Source organism: Bubalus bubalis, chromosome X (genome assembly GCF_019923935.1).
Source record: "Bubalus bubalis isolate 160015118507 breed Murrah chromosome X, NDDB_SH_1, whole genome shotgun sequence".
NCBI classification, from domain to species: Eukaryota; Metazoa; Chordata; class Mammalia; order Artiodactyla; family Bovidae; genus Bubalus; species Bubalus bubalis.
Window position 1 is genome coordinate 138,882,044 of NC_059181.1, and position 25,382 is coordinate 138,907,425.

Sequence of the window (25,382 nt, forward strand, 5' to 3'; positions counted from 1 at the left end):
TTAGTATACTGTATTGGTGTTTTTCTTTCTGGCTTACTTCACTCTGTATAATAGGCTCCAGTTTCATCCACCTCATTAGAACTGATTCAAATGTATTCTTTTTAATGGCTGAGTAATACTCCATTGTGTATATGTACCATGACTTTCTTATCCATTCATCTGCTGATGGACATCTAGGTTGCTTCCATGTCCTGACTATTATAAACAGTGCTGCGATGAACACTGGGGTACACGTGTCTCTTTCCCTTCTGGTTTCCTCAGTGTGTATGCCCAGCAGTGGGATTGCTGGATCATAAGACAGTTCTATTTCCAGTTTTTTAAGGAATCTCCACACTGTTCTCCATAGTGGCTGTACTAGTTTGCATTCCCACCAACAGTGTAAGAGGGTTCCCTTTTCTCCACACCCTCTCCAGCATTTATTGCTTGTAGACTTTTGGATCGCAGCCATTCTGACTGGTGTGAAATGGTACCTCATAGTGGTTTTGATTTGCATTTCTCTGATAATGAGTGATGTTGAGCATCTTTTCATGTGTTTGTTAGCCATCTGTATGTCTTCTTTGGAGAAATGTCTATTTAGTTCTTTGGCCCATTTTTTGATTGGGTCATTTATTTTTCTGGAGTTGAGCTGTAGGAGTTGCTTGTATATTCTTGAGATTAGTTGTTTGTCAGTTGCTTCATTTGCTATTATCTTCTCCCATTCTGAAGGCTGTCTTTTCAGCCTTCTTTATGGTCCAGCTCTCACATCTGTACATGACTATTGGAAAAACCATAGCTTTGACTACATAGACATTTGTCAGCAAAGTGATGTCTCTGCTTTTTAATATGCTGTCAGGGATTGTAATGATATATAACATAAAAGCTGAAATCAGGGACTGCTAAGAGGCTCCATATAGATAGCAAGAATGCACAATGTGAAACCCATCCCAGGCACACACTTCAAATTTATGAGAGGAAACACAAATCCAACCTGGCCCTTAGTTTTCAGGATGTTTCCTGAAAATTCTCAGAAAAGACAGGCTGTGCAGTCTGATTATGCAAGTTAGGGTCTTATAGTATTACTATAATACTTTTCATTTTATTTTTCTGTTCTCTTTTTTTTGTAAATGTCAATTATGTATCTATTTTATCTTTATTTCCCCCTATATTTATGCTTTTCTGTTCAGATCTTCTCAGCTCCCTTTTCTTATCCATTTCAACTTGATCTATTTCAGCCACTGGAGTGGATGTATATACAATGACTCTGATTGCATGTTCACGGATGCCTAGCTTCTCATTTCTAGTGTTCCTTGAGCTTTTTATTCCTCTAATTTTTAAAGTTATTTCATATTACATATCTTTCTGGAGCTCTGCTGGTTCATTTGTCATTTCCCACTGTCTGATTATTATCTTTTCTTTAAATTTGTGAAGCTCATCTTTGAGGTCCTATTTCTGAAATTCCACATTGTCTTTATTTTATTTGAGACAGAAGTCTGTGTTCAATATTTTCTTCTGGCTTGGGGCATATTCTTGTTATGTATGCTCCAACTGCCTCATTTGCTGTATTTTGCCTCATTTCCATTACAGTATCTTAGCACACATGCCCTGTTGATTCATTTTTATCACTTATCTTTTAATAGGGAGCAAATTTGGTTGAGAATATACTGTGAAGAGAGGTGTTGGAATAGTCAGTTTCGATAACCAGAAGCCTAATTTTTTTCTAAGAAAAGTTTCTCCCAAACATTATCCCCTGGGGATATGTATGTTTTCTGAGGAAGCAGTAAATCTCCATATGTCACAGACTCCACGAACGATAATTCTATATTTACTTTTCTTCCATTGGCCAACATGAAAATTCACAGAGTAGATTGCAAACAAATCAATACATGTACACCACATTCATGTTCTGACCTATGGTCCTTTCAACGTCCATATCTCTCTTAGTTCTGAGCATTGCTTTTCCAGAGTTTCAGAGAAAAATACAATATTGCTTTCCTAGTTGCCCTGTCCTTTTTCTAGCTTAGATTGCAGGATCCTTGACTCTATTTACCTTCATCATGAACACCAGCCCACATGTTTTTTACTTCCCCAAATTAATTTAAATTTGTTCAGTCTTCTAATAGTTTTCACTTCTACAACTTTACTCCCTATTCGTCATTGCAACTGCAGGTTTATTTTCACTTTTATAGTTATTCTGATATTTTCATGGTACTTGGAAGATATGGTGAAGTGAGATCAAGGATATAATTGTCCATCTTGAATTAAAAGACTGTCCAATGGATTTAATATCTTCTTTAAAGAACTTGGCTAGCCTGACTTATATATGGAGAGACTCAGATGATTGCACTTAATGGGCAGGGAAGGTGCATCGATACAACATGAGCACTTGACAGCGCACAACGTCTCAGAGAAATCATGGGTGTTCTTTTAACCAAGAGGTTGGCTTCTCTGCTATCCAAACGAAAGGGCATCAATCAGAACAGCCAAAACACCCGCTGTGAGAACGCTTCCTTCGCTGGTCTTTGAAATCTCTGTTCTAGGCTGGCTTTCATGAGAAGTACAAAATCTTCCATACTCGGTCACCTGGGAAGCTGTGATGTTAGCTGCCAAGGACTTGCGTGACACAAAAGCTGAAAGCAAAGGGCAAGAAGAGGCTCCATGGGGATAAGCAGACATGGGCACTGTGACCCATCCCAGGCGAATGTTGTCACTGTGGGAGAGGAAGTGTGGAGCTTCACAGGGGGCGTTTCCTCTGGCCCTTAGTTTTTAGGAGGCTCCCTGCAAATTCTCAGCAGACGAAATGTCAGGAGCGATGAGCCTGTTTCCGAAGCCCTCCCCAACAACCTTCAGATTTGATGCATTTGGACTGCACTTAAAAATATCAAATAACTAGCCCATGTTTTTAGGTGTGCTCCAAATGAGTCACCTTTCAAAGAAATAATTGGAGGCAAGCCGAGAAAGTAGCAGGCACTGAATAAATGCTTTTAAGAATGATGTATAGAACAGTCTTATGGACTCTGTGAGAGAGGGAGAGGGTGGGAAGATTTGGGAGAATGGCATTGAAACATGTAAAATATCATGTATGAAACGAGTCACCAGTCCAGGTTTGATGCACGATACTGGATGCTTGGGGCTGGTGCACTGGGACGACCCAGAGGGATGGAATGGGGAGGGAGGAGGGAGGAGGGTTCAGGATGGGGAACACATCTATACCTGTGGCGGATTCATTTTGATATTTGGCAAAACTAATACAGTTATGTAAAGTTTAAAAATAAAATAAAATTAAAAAAAAAAAGAATGAGTGAAATGAATGAATGTGTGTGAGACAGTGAATGTAAAGTTTACAATCTAAAGAGTCAAAATCTGTAAATGATCAGAAAAGTATACTTCCTGAGGAAACTGTTTGATCTCAATTTGAAAATACTAATTTCTGGCTTCAAGAGTGCATTTAGTGTATTGTCCAAGCTGGTCAACTGGTGATCATAAAAATAGTTTTTCTAGACAAAACTCATTATCAGAAAATATGAAAATTGATAACTTGTCCATACCTCTCCCTGAGCCCTTGAATCTATTTGGTTCAAATATGAAGCCCAGATCCTTATGGCTTTTGTCCAGTGTTGCAGCCATCTGATGAAATTTCAGCTGCTTTAGACTTAGCATCTGTCTATCAAAAGGTTAGGGGGACCCAAAATAGAAAGCTAAAATACATAATGGTTCCTCATCTTCCACCGACATGCCTGGTAAAAGCCAAGATTTACATTCTCCTTCAAAAGGCAAATCTATGGCTTCAGTAAATGCTAGAGTTTGATTATTTTGTTGGAAGTTAATAAAAGCTTTATAAAGGAAATTAAAACAAGTGTCAGGACCTTAAGTATACTTCTTGACTAGAAGATTCTTAAGGGCTATTGTGGAAATTTAAGGATGTCATTAACATGAAAATTTTTTATCTGAGTCTCTATTAAGGGAGCTTTCATGATTTCCTAGAGAAGGCGATGGCACCCCACTCCAGTACTCTTGCCTGGAAAACCCCATGGATGGAGGAGCCTGGTAGGCTGCAGTCCATGGGGTCGCAAAGAGTCGGACACGACTGAGCGACTTCACTTTCACTTTTCACTTTCATGCATTGGAGAAAGAAATGGCAAGCCACTCCAGTGTTCTTGCCTGGAGAATCCCAGGGACGGGGGAGCCTGGTGGGCTGCCATCTATGGGGTCGCACAGAGTCGGAAACGACTGAAGCGACTTAGCAGCAGCATCAGCAGCATGATTTCCTATATGACACATCTTAAGGTGCTCTTCCCACTACATTATGGAATGGATGTTTCATTGCTTTGATATTGGAGTAATTTTGATAAGTATAAAAATGTTTGATAGATGACCTATTAAAAACCATGCTTATAAAGAAAAAAAATGTTCTATAAACTGAACAACGTTATGCAAATATTAGTTTTCCTTGCTGCTAGTGTTCTTACATGTGCTAATATGTCAATAGTGGAATTAAAGTCATCTAGGGCTTCCCTGGAGGATCAGGGGCAAAGAATCCCCTCCTAATGCAGGAGACACGGGTTCAGTCCTTAATCTGGGAAGATCCACATGCTGCAGAGCAACTAAGCCTGTGCACCACAAATATTGAGCCTGTGCTCTACAGCTGGAGAGCCACAACTACTGAGCCCACGTGCCTTAACTACTGAAGCCTGTGCCCCTAGAGCCTGTGATCTGCAACAAGAGAAACCATTGCAATGAGAAGCCCGTGCACCACAACTAGAGAGTGGCCCCCCTATTCATTGTAACTGGAGAAAAGCCCTCACAAGAACCAAGACCTAACACAGCCAAAAATAAATACATAATTTAAAAAATAAAATACACTGCAATTTCTTTTTAAAAAATAAAGTCATGTAGAGGAGAATTGGAGTCCTTTTGCCCCAACTCTTCTCACAAATTAGCATTAACATAACATATTTGAGGGAAATATTGTGTGAATTACATATCTCTTTAAACTTTCAGCTTGTTTGTATTCTTCCAAAATTCACCTACTAAAGTCCTAATCCCTAATGTAATGGTTTGTAGAGGTGGAGCCTTTCAGAGGTAATTGAGTCATGTGAGAAGCCCTTACAAGATACATGAGAGAGAAAACTATCTCTCTCCAGCATATGACAATTCCACAAAAAGGCATCTCTATGCAAATTGGAACAAGAGTCCTCACCATGAACCAGCTCAGATGGTACCTTGACCTTGGATTTCCCAACACCCAGAATTGTGAGATATATAAGTATCTGTTGTTTAAACCACCCAATCCGTAGTGTTTTTTATGGTAACTCAAATTAAGACATAGCTTTAAAAAATGGGGGGAAGCTTTAGCTTAAATGTTTCCTTTCTTTACAACTGAAGTGATGAGACTTCCATGATAAAATGATGGACAGAGTGACCAAGTTCCTTGACCCATCTCTATCTGCACCTAAGAATGAGAATATTGACCCCTCATTTCTGTCCAGTAATCCTATCAAGAAGGACAGTATAAGAAAGGTCTCCAAGCTTCCAGGAAATGAGAGACTAAATCAATTTAAGACATTTAACATGTAACACAATTTGTCCCCATTCTCATTTCCTAGTAAGCATGAAAGATAAGTAATTGGTGAGAACATTTGCACAGATGTTTAACATGCTGGAGTAGATCTTGCTCTAGTGTAGCATGGGCCAAAGTACACTGCAGAAAATATTGAAATGAAAAGTTTTACACATCAAAACTTTTGTCAGTGTCAAACTAGGGGCCAGCAGCAATTGACACACTATCCTTAATAAAGTAAAACTTGGCACAGTCCCTTAAAGTTCATTATTAAAGAATCATGTTACCTAATGTTTCAATGCAGAAAAAAAGTCTTAAAATGTATTCATCCAGTCTATATGCAAATGGAAACAATGATAGCTATCTCAGTAAAAGCCTCTAATATTTCTTTATTAAAAGCTCAACATTCCACTCCATGAGTAAAACACCCAACAAACTAGGATTGGAAGGAAACTTTTTCAGACTGATAAAGAGAATCTAAGAAAAATCTGAAGGTAACATCATACTTAATGAGGGGGGGAAAGTGGGGGCTTTCCCTCTAAATCAGGAACAAGAAAAGTTCCACTCTTGCCACACCTGTTCAACATTGTAATGGAGGTTCTGGACAGGGCAATTTACCAATTGAAAGAAATAAAAGACATACACAGACTGGAAAGGAACGAGTAAAATTATCTCTATTCTCAGATTGCATAATCTTAAATACAGAAAATCCTAAGGAATCTATTGAGAAAATGATTGGAACAAATAAGTTCAGTAAGATTTCAAGAAATAAGATCAATATACAAAAATCACTTGCAATAAACAATCTGAAAATGGAAACAAGAAAACACTTCCATTACCAATAAGCATCAAAAAGAATAAGATACTTAACTGTAAAACGTTCTTAAAATAAAGATCTAAATAAGTTGAAAAACACCCAATATTCATGGATCAGAAGACATGACACTGCTAAGATGACAATACTCCCAAAACTTATCTACGGATTCAGTACAGTTCCTATCAGAATCCCAGCTTACTTCTTTGTAGAAATTTACAAGTTGATTCTAAAATTCATATGGAATTTAAAGGGAATAGCCAAAACAACTCGAAAAAGAGAATAAAGTAGTGGGACTCACACTTCCTTATTCCAAGACTTATTATAAAACCATGGTAATCAAGATAATTTGTGTTAACAACACAAAGACAGACATTATAGATAAATGGAATAGAAGTCAAAAAATATGTTCATACATCTGTGTTCAACTGATTTTTTTGAACTTTTTATTTTGTATTGGGATATAGCCAAATATCAAGCAATGCTGTTATAGTTTCAGGTGAACAACAAAGGGACTCAGTCATACATGTATATGCATCCCTTCTCCCCCAGACTCCCCTCCCATCCAGGCTGGCACATAACGTTGAGCAGAGTTCCATGTGCTAAACAGTAGGTCCTTGTTGGTTATCCATTTTAAATGTAGCAGTGTATACATGTCCATCCCAAATTCCCTAACTGTCCCTTTCCTTCTTCTCCTTCTCCCTTCCTCCTTCTCTCCAGAAAGCCATAAGCTTGTTCTCAAAGTCTGTGAGTCTGTTTCTCACAGACTTTTGTAAGCTCACTTCTATCATTTTCAAGATCACTTCTATCATTTCTTTTCACATTCCACACATAAGGGAAGTCATACAATATTTCTCCTTCTCTGTCTGACTTACTTCACTCAGTATGACACTCTAGGTCCATCCTTGCCATTGCAAATGACATTATTTCATCATTTTTAATGGCTGAGTAATATTCCATTGTATAGATGTACCATTTCTTCTTTATCCATTCTTCTGTCAATGGACATTTAGTTTGCTTCCATGTCTTGGCTATTGTAAACAGTGCTGCAATGAACATTGGAGTGCATGTATCTTTTTCAGATCATGTTTTTCTCCAGATATATGCCCAGGAGTGGGATTGCAGGGTCATATGGAAGCTCTATTTTTGGTTTTTTAAGGAACCTCCATACTGTTCTCCATAGTGACTGTACAAATTTACATTCCCACCAACAATGTAGGAGAGTTCCCATCTCTCAACGCCTTCTCCAGCATTTGTTGTTTGTGGATTCTTTGATGATAGCCTTTCTGGCTGGTATGAGGTGATATCTCATTGTAGATTTGATTTGCATTTCTAATAATTAGTGATGTATGTTCAGCTAATTTTTAACAAGGGTGTCAAGATGACTGAATGGGGAAAGTATGGCGCTTTGAACAAATGATTCTGGAAAAACTATATTCAAAGGAATGTAGTTGAACCCTCACCTCACACTATATGCAAAAAGTAACTCAAAATGGATCAAGTTTAAGAGATTTCTATGGTCTGAATATGTTCCTCAAAAATTAACATATTGAAATACCAAGTCCCAAATATTATAGCATTATAAAAATGGGAATTTAAGAGGTACTTGGGTCATAAATGTGGAGTCCTCATGAATGAGATTATCACCCTTATAAAAAGAGTCTCCAGAAAGATCCTTACATCCTTCCACATTGTGAGTGCACAGCAAGAAGGTGCAGGCTATGAACTAAAGAGAGGACTTTCACTCAATCATACTGGTACCTTGTTCTTAGAGGTTCCAGCCTCTAGAGCTATAAGAAATAAATGTTTATAAGCAAGCCACTCTGTGCTTTTTCGCTACAGAAGCCTGAATAGGCTAAGACTGAGTTAAAATTATATAGTCTTAGAAGAAAACGTATGGTGCATCTTCATGATCTTGAGTTTGGCAAGAGTCTGTTATATAATACAAAAGCATAAGCAACAATAAAAAATAGGTAAATCGGACTTCATTGAAATTACAACTTTTTGTTTCAGAGCAAAGACTATCAAGAATACAACCTACAGAATTTGACAAAATATTTTCCAATTGTATATCTGTTAAAGGGCTTATATCTAGAATATTTAAAGAACTATAACAGAAGCAGAAGATATTAAGAAGAGGTGGCAAGAATACATAGAAGAACTGTACAAAAAAGATCTTCATGACCCAGATAATCATGATGGTGTGATCACTCATCCAGAGCCAGATATCCTGGAATGTGAAGTCAAGTGGGCCTTAGGAAACATCACTACAAACAAAGCTAGTGGAGGTGATGGAATTCCAGTTGAGCTATTTCAGATCCTGAAAGATGCACTCAATATGCCAGCAAATTTGGAAAACTCAGCAGTTGCCACAGGACTAGAAAAGGTCAGTTTTCATTCCAATGCCAAAGAATGCTCAAACTACCACACAATTGCACTCATCTCACATGCTAGTAAAGTAATGCTCAAAATTCTCCAAGCCAGGCTTCAGCAATATGTAAACCGTGAACTTCCAGATGTTCAAGCTGGTTTTATTTTTTTATATTTTTTAATTTTATTTTATTTTTAAACTTTACAATATTGTATTGGTTTTGCCAAATATTGAAATGAATCCGCCACAGGTATACATGTGTTCCCCATCCTGAACCCTTCTCTCTCCTCCCTCCCCATACCATCCCTCTGGGTCATCCCAGTGCACCAGCCCCAAGCATCCAGTATCGTGCATCGAACCTGGACTGGTGACTCGTTCCATATATGATATTATACATATTTCAATGCCATTCTCCCAAATCATCCCACCCTCTCCCTCTCCCACAGAGTCCAAAAGACTGTTCTATACATCAGTGTCTCTTTTGCTGTCTCGTATACACAGTTATTTTTACCATATTTCTAAATTCCATATATATGCATTAGTATACTGTATTGGTGTTTTTCTTTCTGGCTTACTTCACTCTGTATAATAGGCTCCAGTTTCATCCACCTCATTAGAACTGATTCAAATGTATTCTTTTTAATGGCTGAGTAATACTCCATTGTGTATATGTACCACAGCTTTCTTATCCATTCATCTGTTGATGGATATCTAGGTTGCTTCCATGTCCTGGCTATTATAAATAGTGCTGCGATGGTTTTAGAAAAGGCAGAGGAACCAGAGATCATATTGCCAACATCTGCTGGATCATCGAAAAAGCAAGAGAGTTCCAGAAAAAACATCTATTTCTGCTTTATTGACTATGCCAAAGTTTTTGACTCTGTGGATCACAATAAATTGTGGAAACTTCTTCAAGAGATGGGAATACCAGACCACCTGACCTGCCTCCTGAGAAACCTGTATGCAGGTCAGGAAACAACAGTTAGAACTGGACATGGAACAACAGACTGGTTCCAAATAGGAAAAGGAGTATGTCAAGGCTGTGTATTGTCACCCTGCTTATTTAACTTATATGCAGAGTACATCATGAGAAATGCTGGGCTGGAAGAAGCACAAGCTGGAATCAAGATTGCCGTGAGAAATATCAATAACCTCAGATACGCAGATGACACCACCCTTATGGCAGAAAGTGAAGAGGAACTACAAAGCCTCTTGATGAAAGTGAAAGAGGAGAGTGAAAAAGTTGGCTTAAAGCTCAACATTCATAAAACTAAGATCATGGCATCTGGCCCCATCACTTCATGGCAAATACATGGGGAAACAGTGGAAACAGTGGCTGATTTTATTTTTCTGGTCTCCAAAATCACTGCAGATGGCGATTGCAGCCATGAAATTAAAAGACACGTACTCCTTGGAAGGAAAGTTATGACCAACCTAGACAGCATATTCAAAAGCAGAGACATTACTTTGCCAACAAAGGTCCGTGTAGTCAAGGCTATGGTTTTTCCAGTGGTCATGCATGGATGTAAGAGTTGGACTATAAAGAAAGCTGAGCACAGAAGAATAGATGCTTTTGAACTGTGGTGTTGGAGAAGACTCTTGAGAGTCCCTTGGACTGTAAGGAGATCCAACCAGTCCATTCTAAAGGAGATCAGTCCTGGGTGTTCATTGGAAGGACTGATGTTGAAGCTGAAACTCCAATACTTTGGCCACCTGAGGCGAAGAGCTGACTCATTTGAAAAGACCCTGATGCTGGGAAAGATTGAGGGCAGGAGGAGAAGGGGATGACAGAGGATGAGATGGTTGGATGGCATCACCAACTCAATGGACATGGGTTTGGGTGGACTCCGGCAGTTGGTGATGGACAGGGAGACCTGGTGTGCTGTGCAGTTCATGGGGTCACAAAGAGTCGGACACTACTGAATGACTGAACTGAACTGATTTCATCTCAACAATGAAAATACAAAAAGTTGAATTAAAAAGTGGCAAAGGAGAAAAATGGCAAAGATTGTGAATAGACATTTCTCCAAGGAGGCTGTACAAATGGCAAAAAAAGAAAACACCCATACACATGAAAAGATGTTCAAAATTATTAGTCATCAGGAAAATACAAATCAAAAGAGCAATGAGATACCACTTGAGACTAACTGGGATAACTATCTATAGAATTAAAAAGTTAAATAATAACAAGTGTTGGTGAGAAGCTGGGGAAATCAGAACACTCATACATTGCTGGTGGAAATATAAAATGATGTAATCATTTTGGAAAAAAATCTGGTAGTGCCTCAAATGATTATACTTAGAGTTACCATGTGACCCAGCAATTCCACTTCTAGTTACATACCCAAGAGAAATGACAACATATGTCACAGTAAAACTGGTACATGATTATTTTTTAGCAGCATTATTCATAATATCCCCAAAGTGGGAACAATCCAAATGTCCATCAATGAATGAAAGGATAAATAAAATCTGTTATATGCATATACTGGGCTTCCCTGGTGGCTCAGACAGTAAAGAATCCGCCTGCAATGTGGGAGACCTGGGTTTGATCTCTGAGTTGGGAAGATTCCCTGGAGGAGGGCATGGCAACCCATTCCAGTATTCTTGCCTGGAGAATCCCCATGGAGAGAGGAGCCTGGCAGGCTACAGTTGATGGGGTTGCCAAGAGTCAGACATGTCTGAGCGGCTAAGAACAACACACATGCATATATTATTTGGCCATATGAAGGAATGACATATTGACAAATGCTGCAACTTGGATGAACCTCAAAAGTATTATGCTACATGAAAAAAGACAGTCATAGAAATCCACATAGTATATTATTCCATTCATATGAAAGTCCAAAACAGGTAAATCTATACACACAGGAAGTAGATCAGTGGTTAGTTGGGGCAGGGTTGGGAGGTGAGTGAGAATATAAGTAAAGGGTATGGAGTTTCTTTTTGAAGTGATTTAAATGTTCTAAAATTGAATATGGTGGTAGTTGCACATATCTATGAATATACTAAAAACATTGAATTATACCTTTTAAATGAGTGAATTGTATCACTCAGTAGCAAGTTATAGCTCAATAAATCTGTTTCAAAAAAAAAAAAAGACAAAACAGAAAACTCAGTCGTATAACTTTGGGTTAAAGGATAAAATTCTACAGAAACTCTCCAAGAATAAGCCTTTCCTTGGAGTAAATTAGTAGAAGTTAAAGAGAGGCAGAAGGAACAAATTAATATTTTTTCATTCACTTCAAAAATATATAGAGGGGGATGTGTACCATATAGAAAAGTAGTAAGAGTCAAAATTCTGCTTTCAAGGAGCTCGTATTATTTTGTTGTTGTTTAGCAGAAACTATGGGCTTCCCTGGTAGCTCAGCTGGTAAAGAATCCGCCTGCAATGTTAGAGACCCTGGTTGGACTCGTGGGTTGGGAAGATCCCCTGGAGAAGGGATAGGCTACCCACTCCAGTATTCTTGGGCTTCCCTGGTGGCTCAGATGGTGAAGAATCCGCCAGCAATGCAGGAGACTGGGTTCAATCCTGGGTCGGGAAGATCTCTTGAAGGAGGAAATGGCAACCCACTCCAGTATTCTGGCCTGGGAAATCCCATGGACAGAGAAGTCTGGAGGGCTACAGTCCATGGGGTCACAAAGAGTCAGAGACGACTAAGTGACTTAGCACACAACAGCACAAGTGCCATTCATTGTCCTAAGAAAAAGTATTAAATCCTTTATGTGCTGTGCTGTGCTGTGCTTAGTCACACAGTCATGTCTGACTGTACGGACTATAGCCCACCATTAACTCTTTTAGTCCTCACGAAACACTATGAATTAGTATTATTTCCCATTTTACATATAAAGATACTACTGAAACCTTGGTTCAAGCCTCATCTGGACTATTGCAGCAACTTTCCAACAAGTCTTGCTGTCTCCAGACTTGCCTCCACTCATTTTATCTTCTACAATGCTGTCAAGGTGATCTTTATAAAACCAAAATCAACCATATACCTATTAAACTCTTCAATGACTTTCCACTCAGAACACAGTCTAAGTCTTTAGCATGGTGGACAACACCATTTATGACCTCTGCCTAACTCTGCAACCTGATTGCTTCCCTCATTTTCTCTTTACATGTCAAGTCCCATTATGCTGAGCTGCTTTTGGTTTCTCAAACTAGGTAGGACTTTTCACATCTCTGGGCCTTAGTACCTCTCTCTGATTTTCCCTTCTACCTTCCTACATGTTTCCAGACTAGCATCCACGTATCTTAAAGACTTAACTTCAAGCTTTCCTCCTCAGTTAAACTTTCCTGACAGTATATCACTCCCAGTGGAATTGACCAGCCTCTTTTCTTTGTCCCGATATAGTTGTCATTCCTATCAAAGCACCTGCAACACTTTTTTTTGCATACACTCTTTTAGACATCGGCCTCTCCTTACTAAATGACAAGATTATTGAAGTTAGGGACCTAGACATATTTATTTATGTTCATTGAGCTTCTGATATATTGTCTGAAACCATAGTATATAATCAATATATGTCTATTTAACAAGTGAATACATCAGTCAATCAATCAATAGATGAAGTAATTTAAATTTCTATGAATAAATCAATTGGGCTTCCCAAGTGGCGCTAGTTGTATAGAGCCTGCCTGCCAATGCAGGAGGCATAGAGACACAGGTTCGATCCCTGGGTCAGGAAGATCCCCTGGAGGAGAGCATGGCAATCCACTCCAGTATTCTTGCCTAGAGAATCCCATGGACAGAGGAGCTTGGTGGACTACAGTCCATGGGGTCACAAAGAGCTGGACATGACTGAAGTGACTTAGCAGCAGCAGAATAAATCGATTAATGAATCAATCAATAGATAAAGAAATGTAAATTTTCTGGAAACTAGACTTCTGCATTGAGTTTGTTGTCTCTCTATAAACTATGCTGTCAGTAGTTTTTCATCATCATGTTCCTCCTCAGAAGCTTAAAATGCTTCTGATCTGAATATATCAAATGACTACATGATAAATAATGTCCATAATACTAATTGTCTTTTGTTGAGTGTTTCTTATATTCTAGGGGCTTCTCTGGTAGCTCAGCTGGTAAAGAATCCACTTGCAATGCAGGAGACCCTGATTCAATTCCTGGGTCTGGAAGATCTGCTGGAGAAGGCATAGGCTACCCACTCCAGTATTCTTGGGTTTCACTGGTGGCTCAGCTGGTAAAGAATCTGCCCGCAATGCAGGAGACCTGGGTTCGATCCCTGGGTTGGGAAGATCCCCTGGAGAAGGGAAAGGCTACCCACTCCAGTATTCTGGCCTGGAGAATTCCATGAACTGTATAGTCCATGGGGTGGAAAAGAGTCAGACTTTCACTTCACTATGCTCTAGGCACATTGCATATCTAGGCCACAAATTGTTTTATCTCCTTAAGGCTATTTCTTAATCTACAAAATTTAAGTGTGGTTATGTTTCAATGGTCTTCTGTAAATGTAAATGAAATAATCTATATAGCAGTAGATATATATTTCCCCAAAAAATAAATCAGAGAAGGCACAGTGTATTCTACCTGAAATTTAGACCTGATATTGAGATCTATAGGCTCTGACTCTTTTTAAACCCTTAAAATAATTCCACGACTTGCATATTTCTTTATCTTTTGAGTGTGTTTCATACTCAGTATGTAATTTGGTTCTTTACACTACCCATATGCAGTGCTTTGAGTGGGGATGATGGTTCACCATTTCAAAACCATGAAGAGGTTAATAGACATACTACAATAATAAGGCAAGTTTGTGACATAGCCAAGCCTAGAACCCAGATCTCCCAAGAGGGCATTTGCATTTTTATATTGGGGTCATTTATGATAAAGTCTCATATTCTGAAGTTGGTGCCATTTACATGAACACATTTGGTACAACTCTCTTATGAGAAACTCATAAAAAGTTTTTGAAATTAAATCCCACTGCTTGGCTTCTGTTCATACAGAACATTTTTTTTCTATTGTTTTTAAGCCTTCAAAGTTTCTCCACTCTCATCTTGAGAAATTCTCCATTCCCCCATTGTTTACAATTAGTATGTCATTATAGGGCTGGAAGTTTCAGGTGAAGTTAACTGCCAAGTCTGCCAACTTCTTAACAATGCCCAGTGTGGCATCTTTGGGGGTTTGGAAGAAATAAGTTTTAATTGTTCAACTTTGAGCAATGCATTGAGGCTAATTATGCCTCCTGAGCCTGGATGAATCTCTCAGACACAAAGTTGTTAGAAGTGCTCTATAAGTTCCTTTATGAACCATTCTCAGGTTAAAACCCTAGACCCTTAGTAGCCACTCCATAGTCCTTTTCTTTATATGTTTCAAATGGAAAATATTTTAATTTGGAGAGAAAGAATGATTTTTACAGTATTTAGTTTGAGCCACCTCTGGAAGGAGGCATCTATTGATTAATTCTTTATTTCAACAAATATTTATGGGTACCTGCTGTACCCTAGGCACTACTATAGCTGGGATAAAGCGTTTGGTAATCTTACTGCACACTGCATTAATTAGGGTTCTCGTCCTTGATTCTAAACTTACCACTTCTATTGTTCCTAATGCATTGTCATAGGCAAGATGGGACATTTGTCTCAAACTATACTTTATTTTTTTAATTTGTATTTACAGATATTTTCAAAGTTAAATAAGGCAGTGTCATGAGTTCCCTTTAGTTATCATTCATAAACATGTTTTTCTTATATTTCTTCTTTTATTGATCCTTAGTTTTCAAAGGCAATTTCAAAGTTTTCAATCTTTGTATCTGATGGCAGGGGCCAGATACAGAGATCCACTTGGGTACTGTGCAATTACAAGAAATAAATATTTACCGTGAAACATGAAAATAAAAGAAAAGGATATGTTCCATTTGTCTAGGATTAACCTCAAAGCATCACAGGTGGGAAGAACATTTTTCTATTTGAATATGAGCACATCGTTTCCAGTGTTGAGACAAATTCCTTATAAATCTATTTAAAGACTATTATGAGAAGCCACCAGGGCTTCCCTGGTGGCCCAGATGGTGAAGTTATCCACCTGCAATGCAGGAGACCTTGGTTTGATTCTTAGGTTAGGAAGATCCCCTGGAGGTGGGCATGGCAACCCACTTCAGTATTCTTGCCTGGAGAATCCCCATGGACAGAGGAGCCCGGCAGGTTACAGTCCATGGGGTCACAAAGAGTCGGACACGACTGAGCGACTAAGCACATGAAAAGCTGGCTGATCAGTCCTGTCGAGAACCTCATCTCCCTTTTTTTCCTACTAATACACGGCTCAGGTCTATCTCATAGCATAAGGAAAAGGGAGAAGGCAGAACTGTTACTTGCTAAATGAAGATTGTATTTTTGTGCATAACTCCAGACAAACATCCAAAGACTGAGATGAGGAATTGCCTGGATTACAAAGTTAGCCTTTTGGAATTCACCACACACTTTTTCTTTTGTTCATCCTCTGATTAAGGATCTTTCAAGAGTACATCAGAAGCAGAGTTATCAAAGAGGTCTTCTACTAGTCACAATCTTTCCAAAATAGAGAAACATATTCCCATCAGCTTAGTCCCCCAACCCCTGCCTCTTTCCCTTTGCCCACAGTAACTCCTGCTGTTCAGTCTTCTAAGGCCTTCATTTCACTATTAGGATACATCCCTGCACTAAACTACAGAATCTACAAATGCCCCCTGCCCCCGGCTCTTTTTTTTTTTTTTTTACCTTAACCCAGATCTTCCCTCACCCTTTTACTGATACTAGGACTTAACATAACTTCCTTAGTTATGTTTCATACACAGGAAAGATATTTATGACCCACCATCAAAAAAGGATGCTTTGAATAGGAACAGTTTCTCTTTAACCAAGAAGGTCATAATTGGAATGGGCCTTGGAAACGGTCTGTATGGTAAAAATAATAATAATAATAAGCTGCAGAAAGTCAAAGTGACTAGCCCAATGTCAGACAGCTTGTAAGATGTCCACTCTCTCATTAGGCCCTCCCTTTTAAACAATTTGAGATATGACACATTAGGGATACATTCAGTGGTCATAACGCTGACTGAAGTTAAGTACTTTCATAAGAGCTGATTCTTTATCTTCAATATTGTGCTGTGCTAAGTCCCCTCCAATTCTTTTTGACCCTTTGGACTGTAGCCCACCAGGTTCCTCTGTCCATGGGATTCTCCAGACAAGAATACTGGAATTGCCATTTCCTACTCCAAGGGAATCTCTCTGACTCAGGGACTGAACCCATGTCTCTTACATCTCCTGCACTGGCAGGCAGGTTCTTTACCTCTAGCAGTGCCGTGGCTCAGATGCTAAAGAATCCTAAATATTACTGTTTACTAATTGACAGAGAAACAAGTTTCAGCTAAAGATTGATGCCTTAATGCTGCTAAGTCGCTTCAGTCGTGTCCAACTCTGTGCGACCCCATAGACGGCAGCCCACCAGGCTCAGCAGTCCCTGGGATTCTCCAGGCAAGAACACTGGAGTGGGTTGCCATTGCCTTCTCCATTGTGTGAAAGTGAAAAGTGAAAGTGAAGTCTCTCAGTCGTGTCCGACTCGTAGTGACCCCATGGACTGCAGCCTACCAGGCTCCTCCATCCATGGGATTTTCTAGGCAAGAGTACTGGAGTGGCTTGCCATTGCCTTCTCTGGATGCCTTAATAAAGTGGTAAAAATATGGCATTCTGAGTTACCCAAGGACCTGGAAAAAATCTTGTTCAGTACCAGATTGGAGACCTTTTTCCTCAAGGAAAGCATCAAGTAAAATACCATACAGATAATTTCTTAAAAGTCACTGATCTGGAAGTAATAAAGCCTGAGTTTTCTCTCCATCTCTGTCTTTAATTAATTGTGTGACCTTTAGCCAATTCACTTCATTGCTTTAGGGCACAATTTTCTCATTTATAAAATAAAAGAACCAATTTATGCGAATGCATTTGGAGAAGCAGAAAAAGCTAATAATGGTAATATTTATTGAAACTTTCCATGTGCCAGGCACTATTCTAAGCATTTTCCATGTATTTACTTATTTCCTATGAAAAGGAAAATTAGGCTCAGATAATTTGAATTACTTGAACGAAGTCACATAGTTAGTAAGCCTCTGAGTACACAGTCATAACCACTACCTCAGACAGCTTCCCACTCCTCTATTATCTACTGCTACTACCATAAAAAGTGTTACAGAAGTGAAAAAACAATATTTTGTCCTCAGGTTACCTATGATATAGCTAAAGAATCCAATAACATAGACAAACATATAACAAAAGAGCCAAATTACTAGGCTGAGTGTTGAAAAATGGATTAGGTAGTATTTTGCTCTTGAGGTTGGTAGACCATCAGGACTATTGGTGCAGAAAGAATAGGAGTGAGCTTTCAAAGAGCAATGAAGAAAGTATCCTGACTCAACTGGAGAGAAATTGTTGAGAAGTCGTGGGAGACAGAGGTGGTTGTGAGAATCAATAAAAATATCACCATGTAACACTTATCACAGGTGCATATTTATATTCTTGATTGCTAGGTTAATATCCATTTTCCCTCCATGAAAGTGGGATCTCTGTCTGGATTTTTTTTTTTCTCCATTGTATCCTCATTGCAAAGTCTGTTGCCTGACACATCGTGGGTAATCATTATTTGTAGAATAAATACAGTAATGTGTAAATGCCTGAACAAATGAACGTTTATGATAGATGGGGAACTATCATAGTTGACCTTGCATGTCACATGAAGGAATACAGACTTGATACAGTTGAAAAAAAGCTCCCATGGAAGCTGTTGGAGCAGGCTGGGGTGGTGGAAGCGGGACTGGAAAGGCAAACCTGAGGGCTATTTCAGCGTGGGAATCAATACCACACGCACTTGCCTTTGCGCACTGTCTATCCCAGCTGTGCCCCAGTAGGCATCTCTCTACCAGCGGCAAGCTCTGCCATGGCACCAATTTAATACAGAAAGAATGTGAAGAGACTACGGACCGAAATAAAAAAGAATTATTTCTTAGTTCTCTGCAAAGCCCAACAGTGGTATACAAAAGTCTCGTGGTCTCAAAAGTCTCCTTTCTCTTTATTTGTTTTCCCTACACAAAATATCACTTTTTTCTTTTCCAAACAACTCTGGTTTGGCAAAATTTAATTGCCTGTTTGGGATGAGGTCCCTGAAGCTCTCACAAGTTAATTATTTCTTTCTGGACCAGAAACTTTGAACTGTACTCGTGAGATAAATGGTCTGGTAACACTTTGCAACTTCAAGGTATTTAAGTTACTGAGCAGCTCATCAACTTTCTCCTTGTACTTGGAATGGAATCTGGAAGAGAACTGGACCCCAGACATCATGAGTAGGCTGAGAAAATAGGATCTATAGATTTAGTTCAGAGCAAAGTATATTCCCAGAGAGAGAACCTCTGGTGATGGCTTCCAGGTAAACATATAGCGATGGATTCTGAACCTAGATCAAGAGAAGGGGAAGAATGGCATAATTTCTAAAAACCAAACTGCTAATTGTAAGGCAGGTTCTGTTCATTATGTTTCCTGGACAAGTGAGGGTAACCAAATGGCTTTGGGCTTCAACTCCAGTTTAATGCTTTTGAAACGCTTTAGTGGGTAGAGTAACTGTCATTAGATCTTTTTGCTGACTGAGGAATGCTCAGGACCTTGGAGTCTTCAGATTGTACACTTTCACATTCTGACACTGAAAATAGGTAGTAGGGAAGAGTAGGAAACTGGGTAAGATATTCACAGAGCCCAGGATACTTCCTTGAAATCATTCAATTTTCTTTAAAGCCCTGAACACAACATGGTTTATTATCATTTCTGTCTTTTTAAAGTGACAGTTTGGTTTAATTGTGTTCCAGTTCATCAAGATAATATAATAGATAGATAAATATTGCCAAGAGGCAAGAGGTATCTAATCTAGCAGCTCTAAAATTGAAATAACCTAAGGGTTTTGAGGCAAAGTATTTGAAAGACCTCAATCCTCCTTATGTTATAACTTTTCTAGGAAAGATAAGACAACGATGTATATGAGTCAAAGGTCAGTAAAAGAAATGTTTGTCTAGGAAATTAAATAATATAATACCATCAACAAGGGCTGTACATCAAAGATTTGGCAATTGTAACTTGACCTAATTTTTTTAAAAAATCTTTTTTTCTTCAGGTTTCCAGGCATTTGGGAGTTTGAGAAGCTGGAAAGGCTTTTGAAATCTCATCAGGAGAGTTTTCAGGGAGATTGTCAGTGTTCCAAACCTGACAACTGTTAGAAAATTGATATTTTCGGCAGTCTCATTCTGCTCCATCTACTGGTACTTGAGAGGAACCTCCAATGGTGAGTCAATATCAGAAAAAGACTCCAATTTCTTTCATTCCCCTTCCTACTTTTTAAAAAAACGTCTACTCATTTATCAGACATGGGCAACCTCCAGGAAGGCAAACGGCAGCTATTAGTTGAAAGAAAAATTAGGCTATATAAATAATTGCAGGCAACAAGACTGAGATGGGAAACATTCTTCTTTAATGATAATTTTAGGATAAGACAATCAGCACTGTCTTTGGACAGCAGGGCCCACACTAAATGAAAAATAGTGCCCTTGATTTAGATGCTGAGAAGCCTTTGAGTGTGAAATGGAAGTTGTCATCAATTCTAGTTCCATAGGTCCAAACACAGTACTAATGAAGGCAAGTTCATAGGTTCGATCCCAGTTTCTGTCAGTAAGCTTAACACCATTAAAAACAAATCTTCCCACACCCACATAGACTGAGCACCAAGTTTTAGTCAAATGGCTCATTAGCTTTTTCAGTTAAATTCAGGAAAAGCTAAGGGATAGACTCTATAAAAAGTGAAAAGAAAGTGAAGTCGCTCAGTCAAGTCCAACTCTTTGCGACCCCATGGACTGTAACCTGCCAGGCTCCTCCACCCATGGGATTTTCCAGGCAAGAATACTGGAGTGGGTTGCCATTTCCTTCTCAAGGGGAGCTTCCCAACCCAGGGATTGAACCTGGGTCTTCCACAGACCTGTCTTCCAGGCAGGCTCTTTACTGTCTGACCACCAGGGAAGCTCTAGACTCTATAAACACAACCTCAGTACTGGAGAAACAAAACACATCTTTCAGGTCATTAAGAATGATAGGTTTATATAAGAAGACAAAACATTTGATCAATATTTAATATTCAACAACAAAATCAGTCTGTTTTATAGCATTCTAGGAGCAACAGATATTTTTAAATGGCATAATAATCAGCAGTCTGTATCTATGCAAATCCACTTCATCCTCCCATCTGCAGCTTGTCCACCATCTTTCTAGATATTCTACTCTGAATGGCCCATATATAGGTAATTGAGAGTTAAACACAAACCACTCAAATTTCAAGTATGAGTGTGTGTGTTAGTCACTCAGTCGTGTCCGACTCTTTGCAACCCCATGGACTCCTCTGTCCATAGGATTCTTAAGGCAAGAATACTGGAGTAGGTTGCCATTTCCTTCTCCAGGAAGTATGAGTGTACTAACTTAAAATATAACAGGCTTCAGGGCATTGTTTCATATAGTCGTGTGACTCTAATCTTTCTACATTTTCCCTCTGTGGAAATGACTATTTCAATTTTAGCTTGGGAAGGAAGAAGCAATCCAAGGGAAACCCCTTTCTCAGAGTACCATGATAAATGAGGACAAAATCAGCATTAGATTTCTCAAGCTATGAGCACACTCCTGTGAAGGCAAGTTACTATTCTCCTTAACCCTTACATGTGTTTACCACTTCACAAGTGGCATGCACTTTCACTTCCATGAATGTAACATTCTTGTGTACTTAGCCTGTCTGGGAAGCTGAACAAGTAGAGAACTAGACACAGAGATAGGTTACTTGGACTCCAGGACAGAGAAGTGGGAGATTTATAGAATCTTCTTTGCTAAAGACTCCTAAAGACAAGTGAGTCTGCCATTTCAAAGATGGTTAGAGAAATTCCATCCCTTAGTAAACCCTTTCTGTAGCCCACATGCTTCTCCAACAGTGGAGGAAAATGTGGATTCTTCCTATTCTGAGGAGGGTTGAATTTTGTTTTGTTTTGTTTTCATTTTAATTGAGGGAAATCAGAGAATCCTAGCAAGTTAGAGGTAGAAGGACTCTTAGAGATCACTTAGTTTAACTAGATTGCAAATAAAAATCTCAGCCAGTGAAGGGAAGAAACTTATCCAGAGAAATAGCCAGTGAGTAGCAGAAGCTTCAAGGAATGGATAGAAGAGAAGGGAAAGTTGCTGTCATGAAGGAGCACGTATACATTAGGGGGTGCTTGACATATAAACAGCATTATCTAGGGAAGAGGCAGGTGGAAAGAGAGGCTGTCTTTTAGTGTGGAACAGCTAAAGAGTTGCATTCACACATTCATTAAGCAGATAATCCTTAAGAACCTTCCTTGCACCAGGCACTATTCTAGGTTTTGGGCATGCAGCAGCAACTTCACTAAGTATATATTCTAGTTGAGAGAGATAATTAAAAACATAATTCATAGATAAAATATATAATGTGCTAGAAGTAATAATTCTAAAGAAAACAATCATGTAGAAAAGGGAGACATAAAATACCAGGGGTGAAATGTAAAGCTTTTACACAGGGTGGCCAAAGAAAAACTGACCAAAAAGATGCATTGTGAGTAAAGACTTGAGAGGAGTGGGAAGGTAAGCTATACAAGGATCTTGGTTTCAGAAATATGGAGTAACAAGATCAAAGAGATCAAAGGCTCTGAGAAAGGGATGAGCCATGGTGTTTAAGGAACAATGAGGAGGCCAGTGTGACTAGAGCGAAGTAAGCAAGGAAAAGAATAGTAGGCACTGGGGTCCGAGAGGTAAAGGGAAAGCAAACCATGTAACACCTGATAGCTCATAGTAAGGAGATGGGTGCTAAATTAGGTTGAAATAAAAAGTATAGAAATTGTTTAATGGAAGAGTAATCTGATCCAACTTACAGTTTAGCTGAATCATTTGAAGTGAATGGGGGCAAAGCCAGGAAGAGGGAAACCAGTGAGGAAGTTGTTGGCAAAATTCAGGTGAGTAATGACAATGGATCGGAATAAAGAATGGCAGTGCAGGTGACAAGAGGAATAGTTTGATTCTGAATAATATGTGTGACCTCCCAAGACTTTATACATTCATCTATTCATTCCATATCCAACAGTTACATATGATGGCCCAGTCACTGTCCTAGGTACCAAGGACAAGCCGGTAAAAAAAAGAAAAATAAACAAGGTTCGGTCCTCAATCAATTTACATTCGCATGGCAGACAAGTAAGTACTAAACCATCAAATCATTAATGCAGTTTCAAATATTGGAATGTGCTATCAGAAAAATTAAGCAGCATGAGGGGAAAGAGAATGATGAAGGTGAGAAGAGAGTGCTTTTTCAGGTAGGGTGGTCACTTCTTACCACTCAAACTTTTAGAAACATCATTTTAGATTGTCACATTCTTAACTGGGGCCCTGCAATCACAACATGGAAAACACCATAAGAGCTGGAAATGTAACTCCAACCATGGACATTAGCAGAGTTTTCACAGACCTCAGCGGTTCCATGATAAACCATATTTACAGACTATCACTTCAGACCAAAGAAATACTCGGCAGGACTCTATGACAAGAACCATAGTAGATACTAGCAAAATGGGAGAGTGGAGGTATGAACAATCTAAGAGTGAGACACAAGAATAGGCAATATTTTAGCTAAGACTATCAGAAGGTACCCTCTTGGTGGAGGTAATAACTCAACCTGACAGATGTTCAACCATTTTTATGAATCAGATTTGTCTTGGAAAGTGAACAAGTGAGAGAAGCAGAACGATGCCCTCCTTTTCCTCTCTTCTTACTTGGAAAAAAATGAAACAAAAAGGCATCTGGCAAAAGTGGGTTGGAGAACTTTTCATATAACCATTTCAAAAGGATGGGGAATTTGCTGTTTTCCAGGGGAGGGGGTAGATTTTTAGCTTGGCCTCTGTTCCCATCATAGATATCTCATTTGTATTCTTATATCTCTTAAAGAGGGCAAAGAGAATGATCCTGTACACCCTAATTATTTCCAACTTTCTTATACCATCCTTCCATGTCTATTCTCATTCTCTCAGGTAAAACTAGACAACTACATTGGACCCATTCAATGAATAGTGGAAAGGATGGCCATGGATAATGCTACAGCAGTATTCGAGTTTCTCCTTATTGGAATATCTAACTATCCTGAGTGGAGAGTCACATTTTTCACATTGGTGCTGATTGCTTACCTCAGCACATTATTGGGGAATGGACTTATCATCTTTCTTATCTACACTGACCCTCACCTCCACACTCCAATGTATTTCTTCCTTAGTAACCTGTCTTTCTTGGACCTTTGCTATGGAACAGTCTCCATGCCCCAGGCTTTGGTGCATTGCTTCTCTGCTCATCCTTACCTTTCTTACCCACGATGTTTGACCCAAATAAGTGTCTCTTTGGCCTTGTGTACAGCAGAGTGCCTCCTACTGGCTGTCATGGCCTATGATCGTGTGGTTGCTATCGGCAATCCCCTGCGCTATTCCGTGGTCATGAACAGCTCAGTGTGTGTCTGGCTGGCTGCTACCTCATGGGGGGCATCTCTTGTGCTCACTTCCATGCTCATCTTACCCCTGAGGCTTCACTTCTGTGAGGTGAATGTCATCAACCATTTTGTCTGTGAGATTCTCTCCCTTCTTAAGCTGGCCTGTTCTGATACCAGTCTCAATGAGCTTCTGATCCTCATCACAGGCATTTTTACCCTTCTCCTACCCTTTGGGTTTGTCCTCCTCTCCTATGTCCGAATTGCCACTGCTGTCCTAAGGATTCGTTCAGCCCAGGGTAGGCTCAAGGCCTTTTCTACCTGTGCTTCTCACGTGACTGTGGTGGTGATCTTCTATGGGGCAGCCATTTCCATGTATATGAAACCACAGTCCAAGTCATCCTCAGATCAAGACAAATTTATCTCAGTGTTTTATGGGGCTCTGACACCCATGCTGAACCCCCTAATATATAGCCTGAGGAATAAGGATGTTAAAGGGGCAATGAGGAAAGTTATGGCAAAAAGGACATAAGTCTTCTTTGCTTCTAAACTTCTAAAATACCATTCAGCTACATCTTCAGTGATGGTAAAAACTGTTTAAAAGTTTCATTTTTACCTTTGGTGGTTGTTGTTCAGTCATTAACTCATGTCCAACTCTTTGAGACCCTATGGACTCTATGGACTGCAGCACGTCAGGCTTCCCTGTCCTTCACCATCCCCCAGAATTTGCTCAAAAAGTGACCATTGAATCAGTGATGCTATCCAACCATCTCATTCTCTGTTGTCCCCTTCTCTGGTGGCTCAGATGGTAAGGAATCCACCCGCAATGCAGGAGACCCAGGTTTGATCCCTGGGTCAGGAAGATCCCCTGACCCACTCCAGTATTCTGTCTGGAGAATTCCATGGACACAGGAGCCTGACGGGCTACAGTCCATGGGGTCACAAAGAATTGAATATGACTGAGGAATTAACACCTTTACCCTTGGTACAGTAGGTGATTGTCATGTGAGAATCTTCAGGATGTGTTCACCACGAAAGCTTATTCCTACTGAGACTTCAATTTCAGTTACAGACAGTACTTTTGGGGGGGCTTCCCTGATAGCTCAGTTGGTAAAGAATCCA

At 39.4% G+C, this 25,382-nt stretch overlaps 1 protein-coding gene across 1 annotated transcript; it reads left to right on the forward strand.

Moving 5' to 3' along the window:
• The first annotated feature begins 23,865 nt into the window (after positions 1–23,865).
• Positions 23,866–24,792, forward strand: LOC102407756 (olfactory receptor 13H1-like). The gene has a single exon (XM_006056960.4). The coding sequence runs from the start codon at positions 23,866–23,868 to the stop codon at positions 24,790–24,792; it is 927 nt and encodes a 308-aa protein (XP_006057022.4).
• The last annotated feature ends 590 nt before the right edge of the window (positions 24,793–25,382 follow it).

What these genes read in the sequence shown, in the direction of transcription:
- LOC102407756 (XM_006056960.4), top strand. Translation starts at nt 23,866, where the DNA reads ATGGCCATGGATAATGCTACAGCAGTATTCGAGTTTCTCCTTATTGGA.